Below are 24034 nucleotides of genomic sequence, written 5' to 3'. Positions count from 1 at the left end.
GCAGAAGCAGAGTGGGATGTCACCTCACCCGGGAAGTGCAAGGGGTTGGGGAACTCCTTTCCCTAGCCAAGGGAAGCGGTGAGGGACTGTGCCATGAGGAACTCTGCACTCTGGCCCAGATACAACACATTTCCCAAGGTCTTCAAAACCCATAAACCAGGAGATAACCTCGGGTGCCTACACCATCAGGGCCCTGGGTTTCAAGCACAAAACTGGGTGGCCATTTGGGCAGACACTGAGCTAGCTGCAGGAGTTTTTTTTTTTTTTTTTTTTTTTTTTTTTTTCATAACCTAGTGGCACCTGGAACACCAGTGAGACAGAACCCTTCACTCCCCCGGAAAGGGGGCTGAAGCCAGGGAGCCAAGTGGTCTAGCTCAGTGGATCCCACCCCCATGGAGCCCAGCATGCTAAGATCCACTGGCTTGAAATTCTTGCTGCCAGCAGAGCAGTCTGAAGGCAACCTGGGACACTCAAGCTTGGTGCGGGGGAGAGGCATCCACCATTACTAAGGCTTGAGTAGGAGGTTTTCCCCTCACAGTGTAAACAAACAAAGTTGCCAGGAAGTTCAAACTGGGTGGACCCCATCACAGCTCAGCAAAGCCTCTGTAGCCAGACTGCCTCTCTAGATTCCTCCTCTCTGGGCAGGTCATCTCTGAAAGAAAGGCAGTAGCCCCAGTGAGGGGCTTACTGATAAAAGTCCCATCTCCCTGGGACAGAGCACCTGAGGGAAGGGGCAGCTGTGGGTGCAGCATCAGCATACTTAAACGTTCCTGCCTGCTGGCTCTGAAGAGAGCAGCAGATCTCCCAGCACAGTGATCTAGCTCTGCTAAGGGACAGACTGCCTCCTCAACTGGTTCTGACGCCTGGGCCCCCTGACTAGGAGATATCTCCCAGCAGGGGTCTATGGTCACCTCAAACAGGAGAGCTCCAGCTGGCGTTGTGTGGGTACCCCTCTGGGATGAAGCTTCCAGAGGAAGGAACAGGCAGCAATCTTTGCTGTTCTGCAGCCTCTGCTGGTGATACCCAGGCAAACAGGGTCTGGAGTGGACCTCCAGGAAACTCCAGCAGACGTGCAGCAGAGGGGCCTATTAGAAGGAAAACTAACAAAAAGAAAGGAATAGCATGAACATCAACAGAAAGGATGTCCACACACAAACCACTTCCGAAGGTCACTGACATCAAAGGCCAAAGGTAGATAAATCCACGAAGATGAGGAAAAAACAGTGGAAAAAGGCTGAAAATTCCAAAAACCAGAATGACTCTTCTCCTCCAAAGGATCTCAACTCCTTGCCAGGAAGGTGAACAAAACTGGATGGGGAATGAGTTTGACGAATTGACAGAGGTAGGCTTCAGAAGGTGGGTAGTAACAAACTCCTCCGAGCTAAAGGAGCATGTTCTAACCCAATGCAAGGAAGCTAAGAACCTTGAAAAAAAGGTTAGAGGAATTGCTAACTAGAATAACCAGTTTAGAGAAGAACATAAATGACGTGATGGAGCTGAAAAACACAGCACGAGAACTTCTTGAAGCATACACAAGTATCAATAGCCAAATTGATCAAGCAGAATAAAGGATATCCCAGATTGAAGATCAATTTATCCAAATAAAGCAAGAAGACAAGATTAGAGAAAAAACAATGAAAAAGAATGAACAAAGCCTCCAAGAAATATGGGACTATGTGAAAAGATCAAATCTACGTTTGATTGGTACACCTGAAAGTGATGGGGAGCATTGAACCAAGTTGGAAAGCACTCTTTAGGATATTATCCAGGAGAACTTCCCCAACCTAGCAAGACCAGCCAACATTCAAATTCAGGAAACACAGAGAGCACCAAAAAGATACTCCTTGAGAAGAGCAAACCCAAGACACATAATCGTTAGATTCACCAAGGTTGAAATGAAGGAAAAAATGTCAAGGGCAGCCAGAGAGAAAGGTCGGGTTACCCACAAAGGGAAGCCCATCAGACTAATAGTGGATCTTTCTGCAAAAACCCTACAAGGCAGAAGAGAGTAGGGGACAATATTCAACACTCTTAAAGAAAAGAATTTTCAACCCAGAATTTCATATCCAGTTAAAGTAAACTTCACAAGCAAAGGAGAAATAAAATCCTTTACAAACAAGCAAATATTGAGAGATTTTGTCACAACCAGGCCTGCCTTACAAGAGCTCCTGGAGGAAGCACTAAATATGGAAAGGAAAAACCAGTTCCAGCCACTACCAAAATATAAAATATTGTAAAGACCATCGACACTATGAAGAAACTGCATCAACTAACGGGCAAAGTAACCAGCTGGCATCATAATGACAGGATCAAATTCACACATAACTATGTTAACCTTAAATGTAAAAGGGCTAAATGCCCCAGTTAAAAGGCACAGACTGGCAAACTGGATAAAGAGTGAACACCCATCAGTGTGCTGTATTCAGGAGACCATCTCACATGCAAAGACACACATAGGTTCAAAATAAAGGGATGGAGGAAGATTTACCAAGCAAATGGAAAGAAAAAAAAAAAAGCAGGGGTTGCAATCCTAGTCTGTGATAAAACAGACTTTAAACCAATTAAGATTTTAAAAAGACAGAGAAGGGCATTACATAATGGTAAAGGGATTGATGCAACAAGAAGAGCTACCTATCCTAAATATATATGCACCCAATACAGGAGCACCCAGATTCATAAAGTAAGTTCTTAGAGACCTACAAAGAGACTTAGACTCCCATACAATAATAGTCGGAGACTTTAACAGCCTACTGTTAATATTAGACAGATCAATGTGACATAAAATTCAAAAGGATATTCAGGACTTGAACTCTGCCCTAGGCCAAGTAGACCTAATAGACATCTACAGAATTCTCCACCCCAAATCAACAGAATGTACATTATTCTCAGCACTACATCACACTTATTCTAAAATCTACCACACAATTGGTAGTAAAACACTTCTCAGCAAATATAAAGCAACAAAAATCATAAGAAACAGTCTCTCTGACCACAGTGCAATCAAATTAGAACTCGGGATTAATAAACTCACTCAAAACCGCACAATTACATGGATACTGAACTATCTACTCCTGAATGACTACTGGGTAAATAATGAAATCAAGGTAGAAATAAACAAGTTCTTTGAAATCAATGAGAACAAAGACACAACATACCAGAATCTCTGGGACACATTTAAAGCAGTGTTTAGAGAGAAATTTATAGCACTAAATGCCCACAGGAGAAAGTGGAAAAGATCTAAAATCAACATCCTAACATCATAATTAAAAGAACTAGAGAAGCAAGAGCAAACAAATTCAAAACCTAGCAGAAGACAAGAAATAACTAAAATCAGAACAGAACTGAGGGAGATACAGACAGGAAATACTCTTCAAAAAAATCAATGAATCCAGGAGCTGGTTTTTTTGAAAATATTAACAAAATAGATAGACCACTAGCCAGACTAATAAAGAAGAAAAGAGAGAAAAATAGACACAATAAAAAATCATAAAGGGGATATCACCACTGATCCCACAGAAATACAAACTACCATCAGAGAATACTATAAACACATCTAAGCAAATAGACCAGAAAAACTAGAAGAAATGGAAAAATTCCTAAAAACATACACCCTCCCAAGGCTAAACCAGGAAGAAGTTGAATCCCTGAATAGACCAATAACAAGTTCTGAAATTGAGGCAGTAATTAATAGCCTACCAACCAAAAAAACAAAAACAAAAACAAAAACAAACAAACAAACAAACAAAAACAAAGAAAGAAAAAACAAAAAGCCCAGGACCAGACAGATTCACAGCCAAATTCTACCAGAGGGACAAAGAGGAGCTGGTAACATTCCTTCTGAAACTATTCCAAACAATAGTAAAAGAGAGACTCCTCCCTAACTCATTTTATGAGGCCAGCATCATCCTGATACCAAAACCTGGTAGAGACAGAACAAAAAAAGGAAATTTCAGGCCAATATCCCTGATGAACATCAATGCAAATATCCTCAATAAAATACAGGCAAACTGAATTCAGCAGCATATCAAAAAGCTTATCCACCAAGATCAAGTCAGCTTCATCACCAGAATGCAAGGCTGATTCAACATATGCAAATCAATAAACATAATCCATTACATAAACAGAACAAATGACAAAAACCACATGATTATCTCAATAGAGGCAGAAAAGGCCTTTGATAAAATTCAACACCCCTTCATGCTAAAAACTCTCAATAAACTAGGTATTGATGGAACATATCTCAAAATAATAAGAACCATTTATGACAAACCCACAGCCAATATCATACTGAATGGGCAAAAGCTGGAAGCATTCTCTTTGAAAACTGGCACAAGACAGGGATGCCCTCTTTCACTACTCCTATTCAACACAGTATTGGAAGTTCTGGCCAGGACAACCAGGCAAGTGAAAGAAATAAAGGGTATTCAAATAGCAAGAGAGGAAGTCAAATTGCCTCTGTTTGCAGCTGACATGATTGTATATTTAGAAAACCCCATTGTCTCAACCCAAAATCTCCTTAAGGTGATAAGCAACTTCAGCAAAGTCTCAAGATACAAAATCAATGTGCAAAAATCACAGACATTCCTATACACTAATAATAGACAAACAGAGAGCCAAATCATGAGTGAACTCACATTCACAATTGCTACAAAGAGAATAAAATACCTAGGAATTCAACTTATAAGGGATGTGAAGGACCTCTTCCAGGAGAGCTACAAACCACTGCTCAAGGAAATAAGAGAGGACACAAACAAATGGAAAAACATTCCATTCTTATGGATAGGAAGAATCAATATCTTGAAAATGGTCATATTAGTTAAAGTAATTTATAGATTCAGTGTTAACCCTATCAAGCTACCACTGAGTTTCTTCACAGAATTAGAAAAAATACTTTAAATTACATATGGAACCAAAAAAAGAGCCCATATATCCAAGAAAATCGTAAGCAAAAAGAGCAAAGCTTGGAGGCATCATGCTACCTGACTTCAAACTATACTACAAGGTTACAGTAACTAAAACAGCATAGTACCAGTACCAAAACAGAGAGATAGACCAATGGAACAGAACAGAGGCCTCAGAAATAATGCCACACATTTACAACCATTGGATCTTTGACAAACTGGACAAAAACAAGCAATGGGAAAAGGATTCCCTATTTAATAAATAATGCTGGGAAAACTGGCTAGTCATATGCTGAAAACTGAAACTGGACCCCTTCCTTACATCTTATACAAAAATTAACTCAAAATGGATTAAAGACTTATATGTAAGACCTAAAACCATAAAACTCTAGAAGAAAACCTAGGCAATACCATTCAGGACATAGGCATGGGAAAGACTTCATGACTAAAACACCAAAAGCAATGGCAACAAAAACAAAAATTGACAAATGGGATCTAATTGAACTAAAGAGCTTCTGCACAGCAGAAGAAACTATCACCAGAGTCAACAGGCACCCTACAGAATGGGAGAAAATTTTTGCAATCTATTCATCTGACAAAGGACTAATACTGAGAATCTACAAATAACTTAAACAAATTTACAAGACAAAAACAACCCCATCAAAAAGTGGCCAAATGATATGAACAGACATTTCTCAAAATAAGACATTAATGCAGCCAACAAATATAGGAAAAAATGCTCATCATCATTGGTCATTAGAGCAATGCAAATCAGAACCACAATGAGATACCATCTCATGTCAGTTAGAAAGGCGATCATCAAATAGTCAGGAAAAAACAAATGCTTGAGAGCATGTGGAGAAATAGGAACACTTTTAGACTGTTGGTTGGAGTGTAAGTTAGTTTAACCAGTGTGGCGCTTCCTCAAGGATCTAGAACTAAAAATACCATTTGACTCAGCAATCCCATTACTGGGTATATACGCAAAGATTATAAATCATTCTACTATAAAGACACATGCACATGTATGTTTATTGCAGCACTATTCACAATAGTAAAGACTTGGAACCAACCCAAATTGCCCATCAATGATAGACTACATAAAGAAAATATGGGACATATGTACCATGGAATACTATGCAGCCATAAAAAAGGATGAGTTCATGTCCTTTGCAGGGACATGGATGAGGCTGGAAACCATCATTTGCAGCAAACTGGCACAGAAACAGAAAACCAAACACCTCATGTTCTCACTCATAAGTGGGAGTTGAACAGTGAGAACACATGGGAACATCACACACCAGGGCCTGTCATGGGGTGAGGGGTTAGGGGAGGGATAGCATTAGAAGAAACACCTAATGTAGACGACAGTTTGATGGGTGCAGTAAACCACCATAGCACATGCATACCTATGTAAGAAACCTGCACATTCTGCACATGTATCCCAGAACTTAAAGTATAATAAAAAAAGAAAACTCTAGAAAAGAAGGAAAACCTATTATATTTACCATATTTTTGCTTGCCATGCTATATCTTCCTTCTTAATGTTCCAAATTCTTTCTTTTATCCTTTTCTTTTCTTTAGGCAACTTCTTTTAGCTATTCTTTAAGGTTAGGTCTGCTAGTGACAAATTATTTTCATTTTCCCTCATCCGAAAATGTGATTTTCCCTCCATTCCTAAAGGATAATTTCACTGCATATAGAATTTACAGTTGACAATTATTTTCTTTCAGTACTTAAAAAATAATATGCTAGTTCCTTCTGGGCTTCATGATTTGTAATGAGAAATCTGTTGTCATTTGAATTGTTATTCCCAATAATTAATGTTTTTCTTGCTGCTTTGAAAATTTTTAGTCTGTCTTTAGTTTAAAGAAGTTTGACTCTGATTTGCCTGGTAATGGATTTCTTTGGGTTTATCCTGTTTGGGATATGCTCAGCTTCTTGAATATGTATGTTACCAGGTTTTACTAATTTGGAAAACTTCTCAGTCATAATTTTTTAAACATTTTTTCAGCTCCATCCTCTTTCTCCTTTCCTTCCAGAACTCTGAACATGAAAACTAGATATGTGGTATACACCCACAGGCCCTTAGGCTCTGTTTAATTTTTTCTAATCTATTTGTTTCTGATATTCAGATTATATACTTTATTTTATTCTATCTTTAAGTTCACTAATTCTTTCCTGTGTTCTCTCTATTCTGCTTTTTAGCCTACCTCTTGAGAGTTTTGTTGTTTTGGTTTGGTTTTTGTTTCTTTGTCTTGTTATTGTCCTTTTCAGTTCTAAAATTTCCATTTAGGTATTCTTTATGTCTTCTATTTATTTGCTGAGACTTATTTTGTTGTTGAGACAATGTATTTTTACAGTCTCTTTGCAACTTCTTGTTGAAGTATTTATGATGATTGTTTTACACACTTTATCAGATAATTCTAACATTTCTATTATCTTGATGTTGTCATCAATTAAGTGTTTTTTCTTATTGAGTTATTTGTTGTTCTTGGAATTATGAGTGATTTTCAATTGACCCTGAACATGCCTGATCTTGTTTGATCTCAGAAGCTAAGCAGGATTGAGCCTGGCTAGTACTTGGATAGGAGACCTAGCCATTTTTATGTTGTGGTTCTCTGAGTCTTATTCAAATATTCAAATATCAGTGAAAGTGTGTGCACTACCTATTGTTGCCAGCTGGTGGTGGAAGTGGAGGTTCCCTCACTCAGCTTCTCTTGATGCAATAGGGTGAAAGTCCAAGCTCCCTTCACAGTCTCAACTGACATCACAGTGCATGGAATTTCATTTTTGGCCAGTAGGAATGAAAGCACCATCTCTTCACTCTGCCTTTTCTGACACCATCCCAGTGAATGGTGTTGTGTACCTCCCTAGAGCCTGACAAGGGGGCAGTCTAAGCTCTCTTCTTTGCCGTCGATTGTCTGTGTGGAAGTAGAGTTGCAGTTTCTTCTGTGGTGTTTGGCTAAGATAGAGTGGTTACTATCTAAAAGTTTTCTGTCCTGCTAGGCTGACCCTTTTATGGTCCTTTGGCTAGAGAGAGAATTCTCTTTTCAGGACTTTTGTTGTCCATTGATGTAACTAGATTACCAGCTTCCCCAACACTGATCTAATATATGAAGCAAAAAGAAAATCCAGGAACTCACTGCTGTGTCATTTCTCAGGTCCCAAGATTCGTAACCAATCATTTCTCTTGTCACCAATTTGAGTCTTTTTATATTTATTTTATATATAATGTCCAAGGTTTTTAGTTGTACTTAACAGGAAGGCTAGGGAAAAGTATTTTTTTCTTTCTTTTTTTTATGAAGCAACAAAAGCAGAGATTTATCGAAAACGAAAGCACACTCCACAGGGTGGGAGTGGGCTGAGCAATTGGCTCAAGAGCGCAGTTACAGAATTTTATGTGATTTAAATGCCCTCTAGAGGTTTCCCACTGGTAACTTGGTGTACACTCTATGTAAATGAAGTACTGGCCCGTTATCAGTCGGATTGGTTGCAGAAAGTGACCAATCAGAGGCTAAAGTTACAAAGTTATGCCTTAAACAATGTCTGATTGGTTGTGGAAAGTATTTCTACTCCATCTTCCCAGAAGCTGAAGTTGTCTGTTTTTTAAACAATTTTTCTTTAATGAAATAAGAATAATCTAGTAAAAGAGTGTCCTCTCTCTTTAAAATTTGAGATAAGCCAGGTGCAGTGGCTCACACCTGTAATCCCAGCACTTTAGGAGGCCAAGGCTGGTGGATCACTTGAGGTCAGTAGTTTGAGACCAGCCTGGCCAACACAGTGAAACCCGTTCTCTACTCAAAATACAAAAATTCACCGAGTGTTTTGGTGTGTACCTGTAGTCCCAGCTACTTGGGAAGCTGAGGTGGAAGAATTACTTGAACTCAAGGGGCAGAGATTGCAGTCGACTGAGATCATGCCACTACACTCCAGCCTAGGCGACAAAGTGAGACTCTGGTTAAAAAAAAAAAAAAAAAAATTGAGATAGCTCTATGCTTTAAAGTTAAACTTAATTATAATTATATTCTTCTCCCCTCAGGCAAAATTCAAGCAGTTGGCAATACACTTAGGGAGATTCATTTTATTATTTGATGATTGACTGTCTCATCTCTTCTAATCTTTTAAATAAAGAATAATGTAAAAATTAAATTTTGTTGCTAGGATTCTACTTTGTGACAAAGATGATACTTTATCATGGAAAAAATAATAAATATTTGTTATAAATACATTGCTATCTTCAGGAATATTATTTGGATTACTTACACACACTATTGACAAAATGCCTTGTATCACTATTCTAATTTGCCATATCAAAGTAAAATTATTAATAAGTTTGCTAGTAGGAACAAAAGAAAAGATAACTTTCCATATATTGCCTATTTTCAAATGTTAAGAAAACTAAACCATGAATCCTTTCTTCCTGCAGATGAGGGGTATGTCTGATAAGTCACTCCGACTAGTGCTGTCCACATTTAGCAACATACGGGAGGAGCTTGGACATCTTCAAAATGACTTGACAGTAAGATTTATTTTGATTTTTTCCAAAGCCTTTCTAGTTCCTAGCTTCCTAATACAGATATAAAGATGTCCAGTATACATTTTTAAAATTTAATATAGCACAATATTATGCTTACTCCAACAAAGCTAAATTTTCTTCAAACAGTTAATTGGCATTGAGAGAGGAGAAAAGAGGTATCCAAAATGTAAATGAAAGAATGCTGGATGTGCACTTATCATTTAGTTTACCACTAAGGCAATTTAATGCTTAAAGCCAGAGAGTCGTCTTCAGAATTAAAATAATCTGACTCATTGAAGGTAAATCCCCCGTTTTTCATAATTATAAAGCATATTCCGAATTTCCATTCAAATATAACTTGAAAACATTTTTCTCTAAAAAATTAATTTTTCCTATTTTCTATTTTAGTGGTGCTCTTGGTGCCATCCGCTAGATACATTCAGAATGCTTTCCACACATTGAATAATGCCTTGAGGACTTTGGAGTAGTTTTGTTGTTTCTAGGTTATGATGAACATATTTAGACTCTAATTTAAAAATTTACCACTTGCTGGGATTAACAAGAACTCTTTGTAGATTGAAGGAAAACATTAAAATATTTCAGAAGGCTTTGCTTCATTTCATGTACAGTTAGTCCATCAAAATGTCTCTTTCAGTGAAGGTTTTGGAAGTTTCAATCACTTCCTATCCCATATTTTCTTAACTTTTAAGAATTCTGCTTTATTAAGCAAGTACAAATGAAACAAGTACTTATTTAAATCTTCCAAGGTAAACAAGTCTTTGTATTATGTGACTGTTAAGTTTCTGTAATTCTGAATCATAATAAATAATTTATGCTTCTAGTCACTGGAAAATGACAAGATGAGACTTGAGAAAGATTTATCATTCAAAGAAACTCAAATAAAAGAGTATGAAGAACTCCTGGCATCAGTGAGAGCAAATAATCACCAGCAGAAGGTAAATTGATGTTTTTGTTGATGTTAATCTAGATTGATAGCTTTTCATATGCACAATTACTGGCACACTGGAGTTATGAGATATAATCAAGACAGAATGAAAATATGATGGAAAAATTTGTTCATATGAGAATTGAGTGGCTTCGGGTATTTCCAATGGCTGAAAGCCCTCTCAGAAAAACAGATAATCTTATCTATTTGAGATATAAAGCACATATGGGACACAATTATTTGTCTTGTTGGGTGACCAGAATTGTATAAATACTAAAAATTTAGGTTCATGCATTTATTTAATCTACTAACATGTCAATGAAAAAAAGCTGTTGTAGACCTTAACACATGTTTGTGCAATAAATAAATGACTGAAAAAACCCTAGATGAGTTCTCTGGATGTCTGAGCAGAGAGAATTCCTAGGAAATTGTAAGTAGTCTCTAAGGATTACCCTCTTCCTGACCTTTACTCCTATGGCTGTCCCAAATTCTTGCTCAGTTACTAGTTGTCACATAAATAATCAGGCATATAGTTGTTTTTGTGCCTACTAGAAAGCAGGGTAGTATTGTCACAGAGTAGCAAGAGTCTGATTGTTAAATTGAGACATTATAAATTCATCTACTCATGATTCCCTGTCACACAAAATAGGCAAGTGAGACTAGAGGCACCACTATAATATCTTACATGGCTGACTTACAAGTACCATCTAAGACCAAGAGTATAAGAAAACTGGGCATAGGAAAATATTTACTTGATTCAATTGAATGAATCAATAAAAAGAACACTCCCTCACCAAAAACAAAATGCATCTATCTTATGTACTTGTGTCTTCTTTACAGCAAGGACTTCAAGACTCAAGTTCAAAATGCCAGGCACTGGAAGAAAACAATCTCTCTCTTCGACATACACTATCAGACATGGAATACAGACTAAAAGAACTGGAATATTGTAAACGTAATTTAGAGCAAGAGAATCAAAACCTTAGAATGCAGGTATTAAAACTTCCTTTTAAATATACAGTATTACCTTAGTTACATCATTGTAATCCTAGCATTGGCAATAGTAAATATATATATATATAAAATATATATAAATATATATATATAAAATATATAAATCTATATATAAAAAAATATATATATATTAATCTTGAGAAAATATATGGACTGTTTTCCCTCACATACTGTTAGATCTTAATGACTGACATTTGAACTTTATAATGCAGTTCCGGAAAATCACTTTCATTATTTCAATGTCTTACTTAATCATGTGGTTTTCATATAATAATAATCCTTGTAACGTAACACATATTTTCTTCAAAACAATCCAATTACAGATAGTTATTTTGCCTTCGGTAGGTTTCTGAGACTTGCACAGGCCCAATGCTGCAGGCTAAAATGGATGAGATTGGCAACCATTACACGGAGATGGTAAAAAACTTGAGAATGGAGAAAGACAGAGAGATCTGCAGGCTGAGGGTATGTTGATCCTACACTGCATAAATACACAGGTCAGCACAAACTTTCTAGCAAGATAATGATGGATTCAAGTTTAAAGCTACAAGAAAAAAATAGCCGAAGGTAGAGTTTTAGAAATATGTCATGTATCCTTTTTTTTTTAAATACACATTACTGTGTCTAAAATATAACTGTTAAATTATTTTCTAATTTAGTTTAATCTCTTCCAGGAAAGTGAAATAAGACATTCATTTCAGTGTTTTGGTTTTTATTAATTTATTGTTTGGGATAAGTGGATAACTCTTTATGATCTTGCCTAAAGCATGCTTGTGTAGACAAAAGCAATATTTGAGATTACTCAACAGAGCCACAGTTAGATTTGTAAAAATTCTCACTTAATTTCGAGGGATGGTAAATAGCAAGGACTTTGTCAAGCATGAGGAGGAAAACAGCGTTAAGTTTTATGTACCTATAGTTGACATCAAAATTAAGGTGATATTTGTAAGTATATATTACCTTATCTTGTAATTCTAGGTTGAATTTACTTAATTTAACCCTTATTTTACTGATTCCTAAATGTAGTAAAATATAGTTAAATGTTTTCATAAACAAAATAATCACAAATTTGTCTCTCCAAACATCACTGTGTAATTTTTACCAAAAATCAAAATGAAACAAAATATAATTTGTTATAAAAACCTACCAATACTTCTAGCAGATTTCCTCCACTGATTTCTTTTCCATCCCAACATTACTAATAGCACTTCTACCTAAGCTATACACATATGAGGTAAAGAGGGAAATGGACAATATTTGTAGTCAGAAGATCTGTCTTGGAGTTGCAGCTATGTTACTGCCTGACTGTGTCATTTAACCTCTCTGGTTTTGTAAATGAAGATTATAATAATGCTTATTTCACAGGACTGCTGTGAGAACTGAGATAATTCATGGAGGAGGAATATTTTGTGAACTGAAAATCAGAATATAATAGTAGTTATTGGTATTGCAATTTCCTGAATTATCATTTCAAGGACTCTAAAATGCCTGTTTTCTTAGCTTTACTTTAAATCTTGTGGCCTAAGACTGTTACATAGATAATGTTTAGTCCTACATAGCAAAGACATCTTAAAAAAAGGAGAAATTTGTAATTGGCATTTCATTTCATATTACATACTCATGAAATTCTGTGAAAGTTTATGACTATTGGTGTTTTACTTTCATTTCATAACTAACTGTGCGAGTTTGTGTCACTTAACCTCCCTGGAACTCAGTTACATATTTTCTATATAAATATTATACTAATACTTATTTCTTTTTAAATCCTTAGTCCCAATTAACCCAGTACCATAAAGATGTTTCAAAGAGGGATGGAAGTTGTAGTGACTTCCAATTTAAGCTTCATGAACTGACAAGCTTGCTGGAAGAGAAGGATTCCCTTATAAAGCGTCAGTCAGAGGTATAAAAGGAAGGGGTGGGGATGGAGAAAAGTAATACAACTTAGTACTGTAGTACTGTAGGATAAATACTTCCCGTGGACTAGAAAAGGACACATATCCAGGAGTCACTTTATTTCATGAAATAAAATGTAGGTGCAAGTGAGGAAGTAGAATATACATATTTCAGGAGAAATAATTCAAATGAAAGTTAGAATTGAAGCAAAAAATAAATGCTGTTGTACATTTAATATTTTTAAGACATTGATTTTATATTTCATTAGCAGTGAAATTCCCAGTAGACTGTGACCTCCTTACTACATTATGAGCTGCTTCATTAAAGCATGTGTTATATTCCTCCTTGTATCTGTAGCATGTAGTCCACGACCTGGCATTCAATAGGTACTGAAGGAATTATCAAAAATTATAGGTAATATTGTATCTGTTATGGAGCAAATGGTGCTGGTAGTAACATTCATTGATAATATCTTGTTAGAAACTATATCTGCTTATATATTAAAGTTTCAGTACTTTTCTTCTATGGATATACTTTTCAGGCTTTTCAGAGCAACAACTTTCACATCCTCATCTTGAGAACCACGCCCATTCAATCTCAAGTTATCTTCCAAATTTAGATATCCTGTATCAGTTGCAGGTTCCTGCACAGGCATATAATATAACTTATTAGGTACTGTGAAGCAACACTAGGTGATATTCAACAAGTGGGATTAGAACATTATTACCTCAAGGCTAAAAAGGAGTAAAAGGGAGGGAGTATAATCATTGTTAGTAACTCTTCTAAATGATTAAATGTATTTATTATCTCATGTTTCTACTTTCCGTCAAATGATTATATTATCTTTTATCTGTAAGGAACTCTCAAAGTTGCGGCAAGAAATATATTCCTCTCATAACCAACCCTCCACTGGTGGAAGGACTACTATTACCACTAAAAAGTAATGTATTTTGAAATGAAATTTGAATATAAAAATTATGATCATATAATTCATGTTATTTCATGTTTAATTGATACATACATGCTAGACAGAGTTTGGTGTTTTCTGCTGGCCAATTAGTCTACTGAAGAATGAATATTCACAAAAAGACATCACTATTTCAGTCAAAAAAAATCCTGAAGCACATCTTTCCTGAATTTACAATATATTAATTACCCTGGAAGTGAAAAACAAATAATTGTTTTTTTAACCAACCGCATTAGTTAGGACTCTCTCTGTTTCATGTAACAAAAGACCCAACATAAACTGGGACTTTTTAAAGTAACTTAACTGGGATTACTTGATATCCAGACCGATTTGTGTGTTCAAAATATGCCCTTATACATCTTTCTTTTCTTCCTTTTCTTTTCTTCTTTTTTCTCCTCTTTTCTTCTTCTTTTTTTTTTTTTTTTTGTTTGAGACGAGTCTTGCTCTGTCGCCCAGGCTGGAGGCTGGAGTGCAGTGATGCGAACTCTGCTCACTGCAAGCTCCGCCTCCCGGGTTCACGCCGTTTTCCTGCCTCAGCCAGTAGCTGGGACTAAAGGGGCCCGCCATCACGACGGGCTAATTTTTTTTTTTTTTTTTTTTTTTGTATTTTTTAGTAGAAACGGGGTTTCACCGTGTTAGCCAGGATGGTCTCCATTTCCTGACCTCAAATGATCCTCCCGCCTCGACCTTCCAAAGTGCTGGAATTACAGGCGTGAGCCACCGCGCTCGGCCTAAATCTGTCTTTCTTTATATCTTGGCTCTGCTCTTTCCTGTGTAGATATCTTCCTCAGGTAAGGTCTACCCTCATGGTAGCAATATGACCACAAATTACATTCCAGCCTTTTAGCAAAACCAAATATAAAGTAATTATGAATACCTTCAGCAGAAGTCTATTTTGGATATTTCATATAAATGAAATAATACAATATGTAGTATTTTGTGTCTGGATTTTTCATTTTGCATAATCTTTGCAGAATGCAACCATGATTTAGCATGAGTCAAGACTTCATTCCTTTTTTTTGCTAAATAATATCCAATTGTATGGATATACATTTTATTTATTGATTAATCAATTGGACATTTGGGTTGTTTTCAATTTTTGGCTATTGTGAATAATGCTGCTAACATCTGTGTACAAGTGTGTAAGGTACATGTATTCATTTCTTTTGAGTATACACGTAGGAGTGGAATTGATACGTCACATGGTAACTCTAGGCTTAAGGAATTGCCATACTGTTTTCCAAAGCAAAAGCACCATCATACATTTCTAGTAGTGTATGAGGGTTCCACTTTCTCCCCGTCCTCACTGCCATTTGTTATTGTTCATCTCTTGGATTATGGCCATCCTAGGTGGTGGAAAGTGGTATCCATTTGGAGTTTTGATTTGTATTTCCCTAATAACTAATATTGTTTAGCAGTTTTTATGTGCTTATTGGCCATTTATACATCTTATTTGAAGAAATGTCCATTCCAATTTTTTTTCCCATCTAAGTGGGTTGTCTTTTTATAGTTGAATTGCAAGAGATTTTCACATGTTCTCATACAAGTCCCTTATCAGGGACAAGATTTGCAAATGTTTTCATCAATTCCATGGGTTGTCTTTTCATTATCTTGAGAGTATAATATGCAGCATAAGTATTTAATATAGAAAAAAATCTAATTCGTCTATATTTTTTCTTGCTTGTATTATATAAAAAAACTATTGGTATTATATAAAAGAAACTATTGACAAACCTAAGGTCATAAAGTTTTATACTCATATGTATTTTGTCTTGTATTAATACAAACTCTCTTCTGGTTACTAATTGTATGAAATATCTTTTTCTGTCCTTTCCTTTTTTACGTATTTGTGTATTTGAATCTAAATTGTGACTCTTGTAAACCACACATAGTTGTATCTTTTTATACATTCTGCCAATCTCTGCTTTTAGTTGGAATATTTCATGCACTTACATTTAATGTAATTTATAAGTTAGGATTTACATTAGCTATTTTGCTATTTGTTTCTATGTCTTACATGTTTTTTGTTCTTCTGTTCCTCCATTCCTGTCTTCTTCTGTGTAAAATATTTTCTACAGTAACATTTTATTACTTTTAGTTACTTTTACTGCATTTTCCGAGTTTTTCCCCTTAGGTTTACTCCAGACATTTAATTAATATTTACCTGTATAGTTACCTTTACTGGTGATCTTTATTTCTTCATAGGGATTTGGGATGCTGTATAGAGTCCTTAAATTCCAGCCTGAAGGACTCCTTTAGTATTTCTTGTAGGACTTCCTTAGGTATTTCTTGTAGAACAGGTTTTGTAGTGACAAATTCTTTGAGTTTTTGCTTGTATGGGAAAATATTGCTTTTCCTTCATTTTTGAAGAATAGTTTTGCTGGATAAAATAATTCTCAGGTGACAGTGTTTTTTGTTGTTGTTGTTGTTACTTTGAATATGTCATCCCATTGCCTTCTGGCCTCTATAATTTCTGATGAGAAATCAGTTGATAATTTTTAATTGAGGATCCCTCTGACATGTTTCTTTTTTACAGCTTTCAAGATTATTTTTTTCTATGGCCCTTGACAATTTGATTATTATGTGTCAAGGTTTGGATCTCTTTTTTTTTTTTTTTTCTTTTCCACTATTTGGCATTTGTTGAGCTTCTTTGATGTGCAGGTTGATATTTTTAATCAAATTTGGGAAGTTTTCAGACATTTCTTCAGCTATTATTCCTGCCACTTTCCTCCCTCTCCTTGTGGAGAGGGAGGAAACTCACAGTTATCTGAGGCCCTGTTTATTTTTCTTCATTCTTTTTTCTTTCTGTTCCTCAGACTAGATAAACTCAATGAACCTTCTTCACAATTTGTTGATTCTTTCTTCCATTTGTTCACATCAGCTGCTGAGAAATTTTTAAATCTAGTTATCTTTTTTACCTCAGAATTACTGTAGTTTCTCTTAAAATTAATTTTCTATAATGTTCTTTATTCCGTAAGGCACAACTCTAATCCTTTCCTTTAGTTCTTTAGGCATGGTTTCTTTAGTTCTTTGAACATACTTAAAATAGCCAATTTAAAGACTATGTAAATGCAACATCTGGCTTCTTAATGGACTGTTTCAAGTTATTTTTTCCATGATAGGCAATATTTTCTTGTTTCTTTGTATGTCTTATAATTTTTTACTGAAAATTTATTTATTTTCAACAAATAAAATATTATTTGTTGAAAATAATATAATGTGGTAACTCTGGAAATTAGACACTCCCTCCTGCCAAGGTGTTCGTTGATGATATTGTTTACTATTGATGTTATTATCTTTTGCTTAGTGGCTTTTCTGATTTAATTCTGTAAAGTCTGTATTCTTTTCGTATGTGGTCACTGAAGTCTCTGCTCATTTATCTTAGTGGTCAGTTAACATTTAAACAGAGGTTTCGTTACAAACATGAAACTAGTAAGTCTCCTAGTTTTCACTGAAAGTCTCTTTGTCTGTGTTTGGACACCTCTTCAATGTTCTGGTAGGCAATTTATAGCTCGTCTTTAGCCCCCATTTCCTGCTTACACAGAGTTTTAAAATTAGCCAGTAGTGAGGGCTCAGGGTTTTCTCAGGCCTTTCCTTCACATGCGTACAGCCTTGGGCATGTACAAAGCCCTACACGTGCTTGTGGCTTTCTAGATTCCCGGGAACATATAACAACTTTTCAAAGCCCACTATGGACAATTTATTCCTCAGTTTTTCCTTTTATCATTTTTGGTCAATTTCTTGTCTGCCTGAACTATTATAGCCACCTCAGGTAGTTGTGATATTCAACAATTTCCGCACATTATTTTTGACAAATGTTCCCAGGAAAAAGAATTTTCAAATTGGTTGAGCTACAAGTCAAGTTTTAAAAGACATCCTTGCAAGTGGAGTTTTCCACAGAATCAACAGACAAATCAAACAACGACAATTATAATAATGACAATGTGGCTTTGAAGGAGCTCTAACCTTGTTTTGTCTTGTAGTGGCTGCCAGGCTTCTGGGTTTTACCAAGATTGTTTTAAAATTCTATTGCATAGTTGGAGAGACAGAGATGAGAATAGGACAATTTCAGATGTCACAAAGCTTGTTTATTTAACCAAGATTTAACTGTTTTTTCCTAAATAAATGCTCTCTGGAGACTGTAAAACTTTATTAATTTTGAGAGTTCTGATAAAGTTAGTTTTGATTTTTATTGGCCAGATTTCCTTTTTCTTTTATGGCATAGAGCATTTCTGGAGGTTGTTATACATTTTCACTGACATCGTCTTCCATTACTTCCTTAAGCACGGTTTTTTTCAGTTCTTTGTATTCTCACTATGTTGCCCAGGCTGGCCTCAAATTCCCGGTCTCAAGCAGTCATCCTATGATGGCCTCGCAAAGTGTTGGGGTTACAGGCATGAGCCACTAAGCCCAGCCCTAAAAACATATTTATTATAGCTTCTTTGAAGTCTTTGTCTTCTAACTACACCATCTGGTCCTCTTTAAAAGTAGTTTCTGGAGGGAGGAACAAGATGGCCAAGTATACACATCCAGGAAGCACTTCTCTCACCACAAGAGACCAAAATATCCAATAAACAAACCAGTAAATTCTCCACTATCTGTTTGTACTTTAAAAAGATCTTTGGAGAGAAAACACGGAGAGAAAACACTGAGATTTGATAGGTAACACAGATGCTAAGGCTGAATAGGGAGAAAGCTGGGAAAACTGCATTGGTGTGCCAAGCACCAGGATTAGTTCCTGGTCCTAAACACCTTCTAAGGAATGGGCGAGTTAAGTGACAGCAGGGCAACCCACTCTCACCATGGACCTCTGGCATCCTAGCTACAAGAGATCCCATGACTCTTACAGTCATTTCAATTGTCAGGAGGATCTGCCCAAAGAATAGACAAAGACAGAGCTCTAGCCTGCATGGACCCCAGGGGGTTTTACATGTGGAGCAGCTACAACAAAATGTGGCCATAGGTGCCTATTCCCCCAGGGTTGTCTGGACACATCTGTTCTGCATGTCTTTCTGTCCACAATCCCTCCAAAGTTTTTGCCTGGCTGATTCTGCAAGTGTGTTCACGCAGCACAGCCTCCACTGCTTGGTCTGACTGTCTTGCCAGTGGCCCTGCTGGAGTGCTTTCCCCACAGCCTGGGAACACTTCAGCTCTCCCAGCACAACAGGCGCCTGATCCCAAGGAGGCAGAGGACAAAGCCACAGGCATGGTTCCAATGCCCCAAGGTTGTAGCACACAGCTCAGGAGTTCTGAGTTGAGATTTTTGCCAGAACTCAACCTGGGGAGGAACCCCCAATCTCAATACACTGAGTGTGAGGTGTGAGTTCATAGGCCAGTGCAGAAGCAGGGCACACATCCGTCTGCAGGGCCTGTCCAGGAAGAGTGAGGCCTGTCTGCTAGACACAGTCTCTGCCTGAGAGAGCCCCATGGCCAAGAACATCTAACAAATGAAATGTGGATGCAGTGCCAGTGATCAAGGGGGGCTACCCTGAGGCCTGGGAATGGACCTGGCTAGGGGGTCATCTCTCTCCCCCGGTCCCCACAGAATACCATTGCAAATGTGCAGAAATATAAAAAAGCCACAGAGCAGAGTAAGACCCTCTGCCAACCATTACTCTTAACTGCCATCTACTGCATTACTGCCCAAATTACAACACCAAAAGTATTCTGCCAATACACATTGCCTGTGAAACCCAAGGTAAGAATCTAGCCACAAATAAAGATCCCATACAGAGCCTTGGCACCCTGGAAGCACCTAGAAACAAAGCTAATTAACTATACTCAACTTGCACCACAGTTAAACCGTAAAGGGAAATAAAGAATATCAAAACAAAAAGCCTCATAGAAATTACAGCAAATCCAAAACACAAAGGAGCACGTGCCTGCTCAGATGAGAAAGAATCAGTGCTAGAACTCTGGCAATTAAAAAAGTCAGAGTTTCCCTTTATCTTCAAACAAGGCAACTTCTCTGCAGTGGTTCTTAACCAGATTGAAATGACTTAAAGCCATAAAGTTCAGAATCTGGATGACAAAGAAACTGATCAAGATTCAGGTAACAGGTGAAACCCAATCCAGGATATACAGTGAAAATCTCCAAAAGTTGAAAGAAGACAAAATAGCCACTTTAAGAAAGAACCAAATGAAATTTCTGGAATTGAAAAAAATTACTACAAAAATTACCTGATATATTTTGAAGCATTAACAACAGAATAGACCAAGCCAAGGAAAGAATCTTGGAGCTTGAAGACAGAATCTTATAATCAACTTAGACAAAAATAAAGAAAAAAACATTTAAATTATGACAAAACCTCTGACAAATATGGGATTATGTAACGAGACTAACCTAAAACTAATTGATATTCCTGACAGGAGAGAGAAGAAATAACTTGGAAAACATATTTGAGGATATGGTCCATGAAACTTTCCTCAATCTCATTAGAGAGGTTGACATGCAAATTCAAGAAATACAGAGAACCTCTGTGAGATACTATACAAGACAAACATCCCCAAGACACATAGTCATCAGATTCATGAAGGTCAGTGTGAAAGAAAAAATTATTAAAGGCTACAGGAGAGAAGGCCCTAGTCATTTACAAAGGAAACTCCATCAGGCTAGAAGAAGACCTCTCATCAGAAAACTTACAAGCCCGAAGAGATTGTGGTTCTATATTCAGCAATCTTAAAGAAAAGAAATTCCAACCAAGAATTTCATATCCCACCAAACTATGCTTCATAAGCGAAGGAGAAATAAACTTCCAAAATAAGCAAACACTAAGGGAATTTATTATCACTAAACCAGCTATACAAGAGGTTCTTAGGGAAATGATAAACATGGAAATGAAAGAATTATATCTTCTACCATGAAAACACACTTAAGCACATATCCCTCCCACAGACACTATGAAGCAACTGCACAACCAAAGCTACACAACAAACAGCTAACAACAAGATGACATGTTCAAAATCTTACATATCAATACTAACCTGGAATGTAAAAAAGTCAAAATGCCCCACTTAAAAGCCATAGAGTATAACTCCCAATGCATTGGGAGTTATACCTGATGTAAATGACGAGTTGATGGGTGCAGCACAGCAACATGGCACAAGTATACATATGTAACAAACCTGCACGTTATGCACATGTACCCTACAACTTAAAGTATAATAATAATAAATAAATTTAAAAAAAAAAAAAAGCCATAGAGTAGCAAGTTCAATAAAAAGACAAGACCCAACTGTCTGCTGTCTTCAAGAGACCCATCTCCCAGGCAGTGACACTCACAGACTCAAAGTAAAGGGATAGAGAAAGATCTATCATGCAAATGGCAAACAAAAAAGAGCAGGGGTTATTATTATTATATCATATAAAATGAGTTTAAACTCACAACAATCAAGAAAGACAAAGAAGGGCATTACATAATGATAATGGGTTCAATTCAACAAGAAGACTTAACTGTCCTAAATATGTATGCATCCAATATTGGAGCATAACATCTGCATACAAACAGATTTGTAAAAGAAGTTCTTTTGGACCTATGAAAAAACTTAGGCAACCACAAAATAACAATGGGAGACTGCAACACCCCACTGACAGCATGAGAGAGATCATTAAGGCAGGAAACTGACAAAGGAATTTGGGGCTTAAATTTGACACTCAACCAACTGGACCTAATAGACACCTACAGAATAATCCACCCAAACATATTCTAATATTGAGCATATGCTTGACCATAAAGTAAACCTCAATAAATTTTTAAAAATCAAAATTATACCAAGCATATGCTCAGACCACAGTGCAATAAAAATAGAAATCAATACCAAGAAGATATCTCAAAACTGTGCAATTACATGGAAATTAAACAACTTGCTCCCAAATGACTTTTGGGTGAACAACAAAATCAAGAAAGAAATAAAAAATAATTTCATTGAAATTAATGAAAATAGAGAAATAACATATCAAAATAATTGGGATGCATCCAAAGCAGTGTTAAGAGGAAGTTTACATCACTCAACACCTACAACAAAAGTTAGAAAGTTCTCAAGTTAACAATTTAATATTACACTTAACAGAACTAGAAAAATAAGAACAAACCAAATCCAAAGATAGCAGATGAAAATAACTAAAATTAGAAAAGAACTAAATGAAATTGAGATGCAAAATTCATACCAAAGATCAATGAAACCAAAAGTTGGTACTTTGAAAGAATAAAAAAGACCAATTGAACACTTAGCTAGATTAACAAAGAAAAAGATAAGTTTCCACTAAGCACAATCAGAAATAAAAAAGATGGCTTTACAACCAATCCTACAGAAATACAAAAGGTCCTCAGACTATGATGAAAACCTCTATAACACAAATTGGAAAATCTAGAGGAAATGGATCAATTCATGCAAACATATACTCTTCCAAGATTGAACCAGGAAGAAAGTGAAAACTTGAACTGAAAAATAATGAATTCTAAAATTGAATTAGTAATTTAAAAATCCTTACAAAACAACAACAAAAAAAGCCCTGGACCAGAAGGATTCACAGGTAAATACTACCAGACATACAAGGAAGCATTGTTATCAATCCTACCATTAACTATTCCAAAAATAGAGGAGGAAGGAGTCCTCCTTAACTCATTCTATGAAGCCAGCATTATCCTGATACCAAAATCTGGCATAGACACAATGAAAAAGAAAATTTCATGCCAATAACCATGACAAACATGAACACAAAAATCACCAACAAAATACTTGCAAGCCCAATCCAGCAGTACAACAAACAGTTAATTCACCACATTCAAGTAGGCTTTATTCTTGGGATTCAAGGTTGGTTCAATTGATGCAAATCAATTAATGTGATTCACCACATAAGCAAAATTGAAAACAAAAGAGCATGTGATTATCTTAAGTGATGCAGAAATAGCTATCAATAAAGTCCAACATCCCTTCATGATAAAAACCCTCAAGAAACTAGGCGTCAAAGAAACATACCTCAAAATAATAATAGCCATCTATGAGAAACCCACAGTCAATAGCATACTGAACACACAAAAGCTAATCAAAATTACTATTCTCATATCATATAAAACGAGTTTAAACCCACAACAATCAAGAAAGACAAAGAAGGGCATTACATAATGATAATGGGTTCAATTCAACAAGAAGACTTAACTGTCCTAAATATGTATGCATCCAACATTGGAACATAACATCTGCATACAAACAGATTTGTAAAAGAAGTTCTTTTGGACCCATGAAAAGACTTAGGCAACCACAAAATAACAATGGGAGACTGCAACACCCCACTGACAGCATGAGAGAAACATTCTTCTTCAGAACGGGAACAAGACAAAGATGTTCTCTCTAACCCTCCCATTCAACGTAGTATGGGAAGTCCTAGCCAGAGCAATCAGACAAGAGCAAGAAATAAAAGGCATCCAATTAAGAAAAGAAGTCAAACTCTCTCTCCTTGCTGATAGGATTCTATACTTAGAAAAGACTAAAGACTCCACCAAAAGTCTCCTAGACCTAGTAAATGTCTTCAGTAAAGTTTCAGAACACAAAACTAATGTAAAAATTCAGTAGTATTTTCTTTTTTTTTCTTTTTCTTTTTTTTTTTTTTTTTTTTTGAGACGCAGTCTGGCTCTGTCGCCCAGGCTGGAGTGCAGTGGCCAGATCTCAGCTCACTGCAAGCTCCGCCTCCTGGGTTTATGCCATTCTCCTGCTTCAGCCTCCCGAGTAGCTGGGACTACAGGCACCCGCCACCGTGCCCGGCTGGTTTTTTGTGTTTTTTTTAGTAGAGACGG

The 24034-nt window shown here is 36.4% G+C and overlaps 1 protein-coding gene across 2 annotated transcripts in view; it reads left to right on the top strand.

Annotated features, from left to right (window-relative positions):
* The window catches only part of POF1B (POF1B actin binding protein), a 107875-nt gene that overhangs the window by 66104 nt on the left and 17737 nt on the right, over positions 1 to 24034 (top strand). For both annotated transcript variants that reach the window (XM_005594064.5, XM_005594063.5), the window contains exons 9-14: positions 9331 to 9423; positions 10263 to 10376; positions 11207 to 11359; positions 11726 to 11845; positions 13152 to 13280; positions 14131 to 14213. In XM_005594064.5, the coding sequence (XP_005594121.3) occupies positions 9331 to 9423; positions 10263 to 10376; positions 11207 to 11359; positions 11726 to 11845; positions 13152 to 13280; positions 14131 to 14213 (692 nt within the window). The remainder of the gene's footprint in view (positions 1 to 9330; positions 9424 to 10262; positions 10377 to 11206; positions 11360 to 11725; positions 11846 to 13151; positions 13281 to 14130; positions 14214 to 24034) is intronic.

This window comes from Macaca fascicularis, chromosome X, assembly GCF_037993035.2.
Source record: "Macaca fascicularis isolate 582-1 chromosome X, T2T-MFA8v1.1".
NCBI classification, from domain to species: domain Eukaryota; kingdom Metazoa; phylum Chordata; class Mammalia; order Primates; family Cercopithecidae; genus Macaca; species Macaca fascicularis.
Note: the sequence above shows the minus strand (reverse complement) of the source record. Positions and strands in the feature narration are given on the sequence as shown.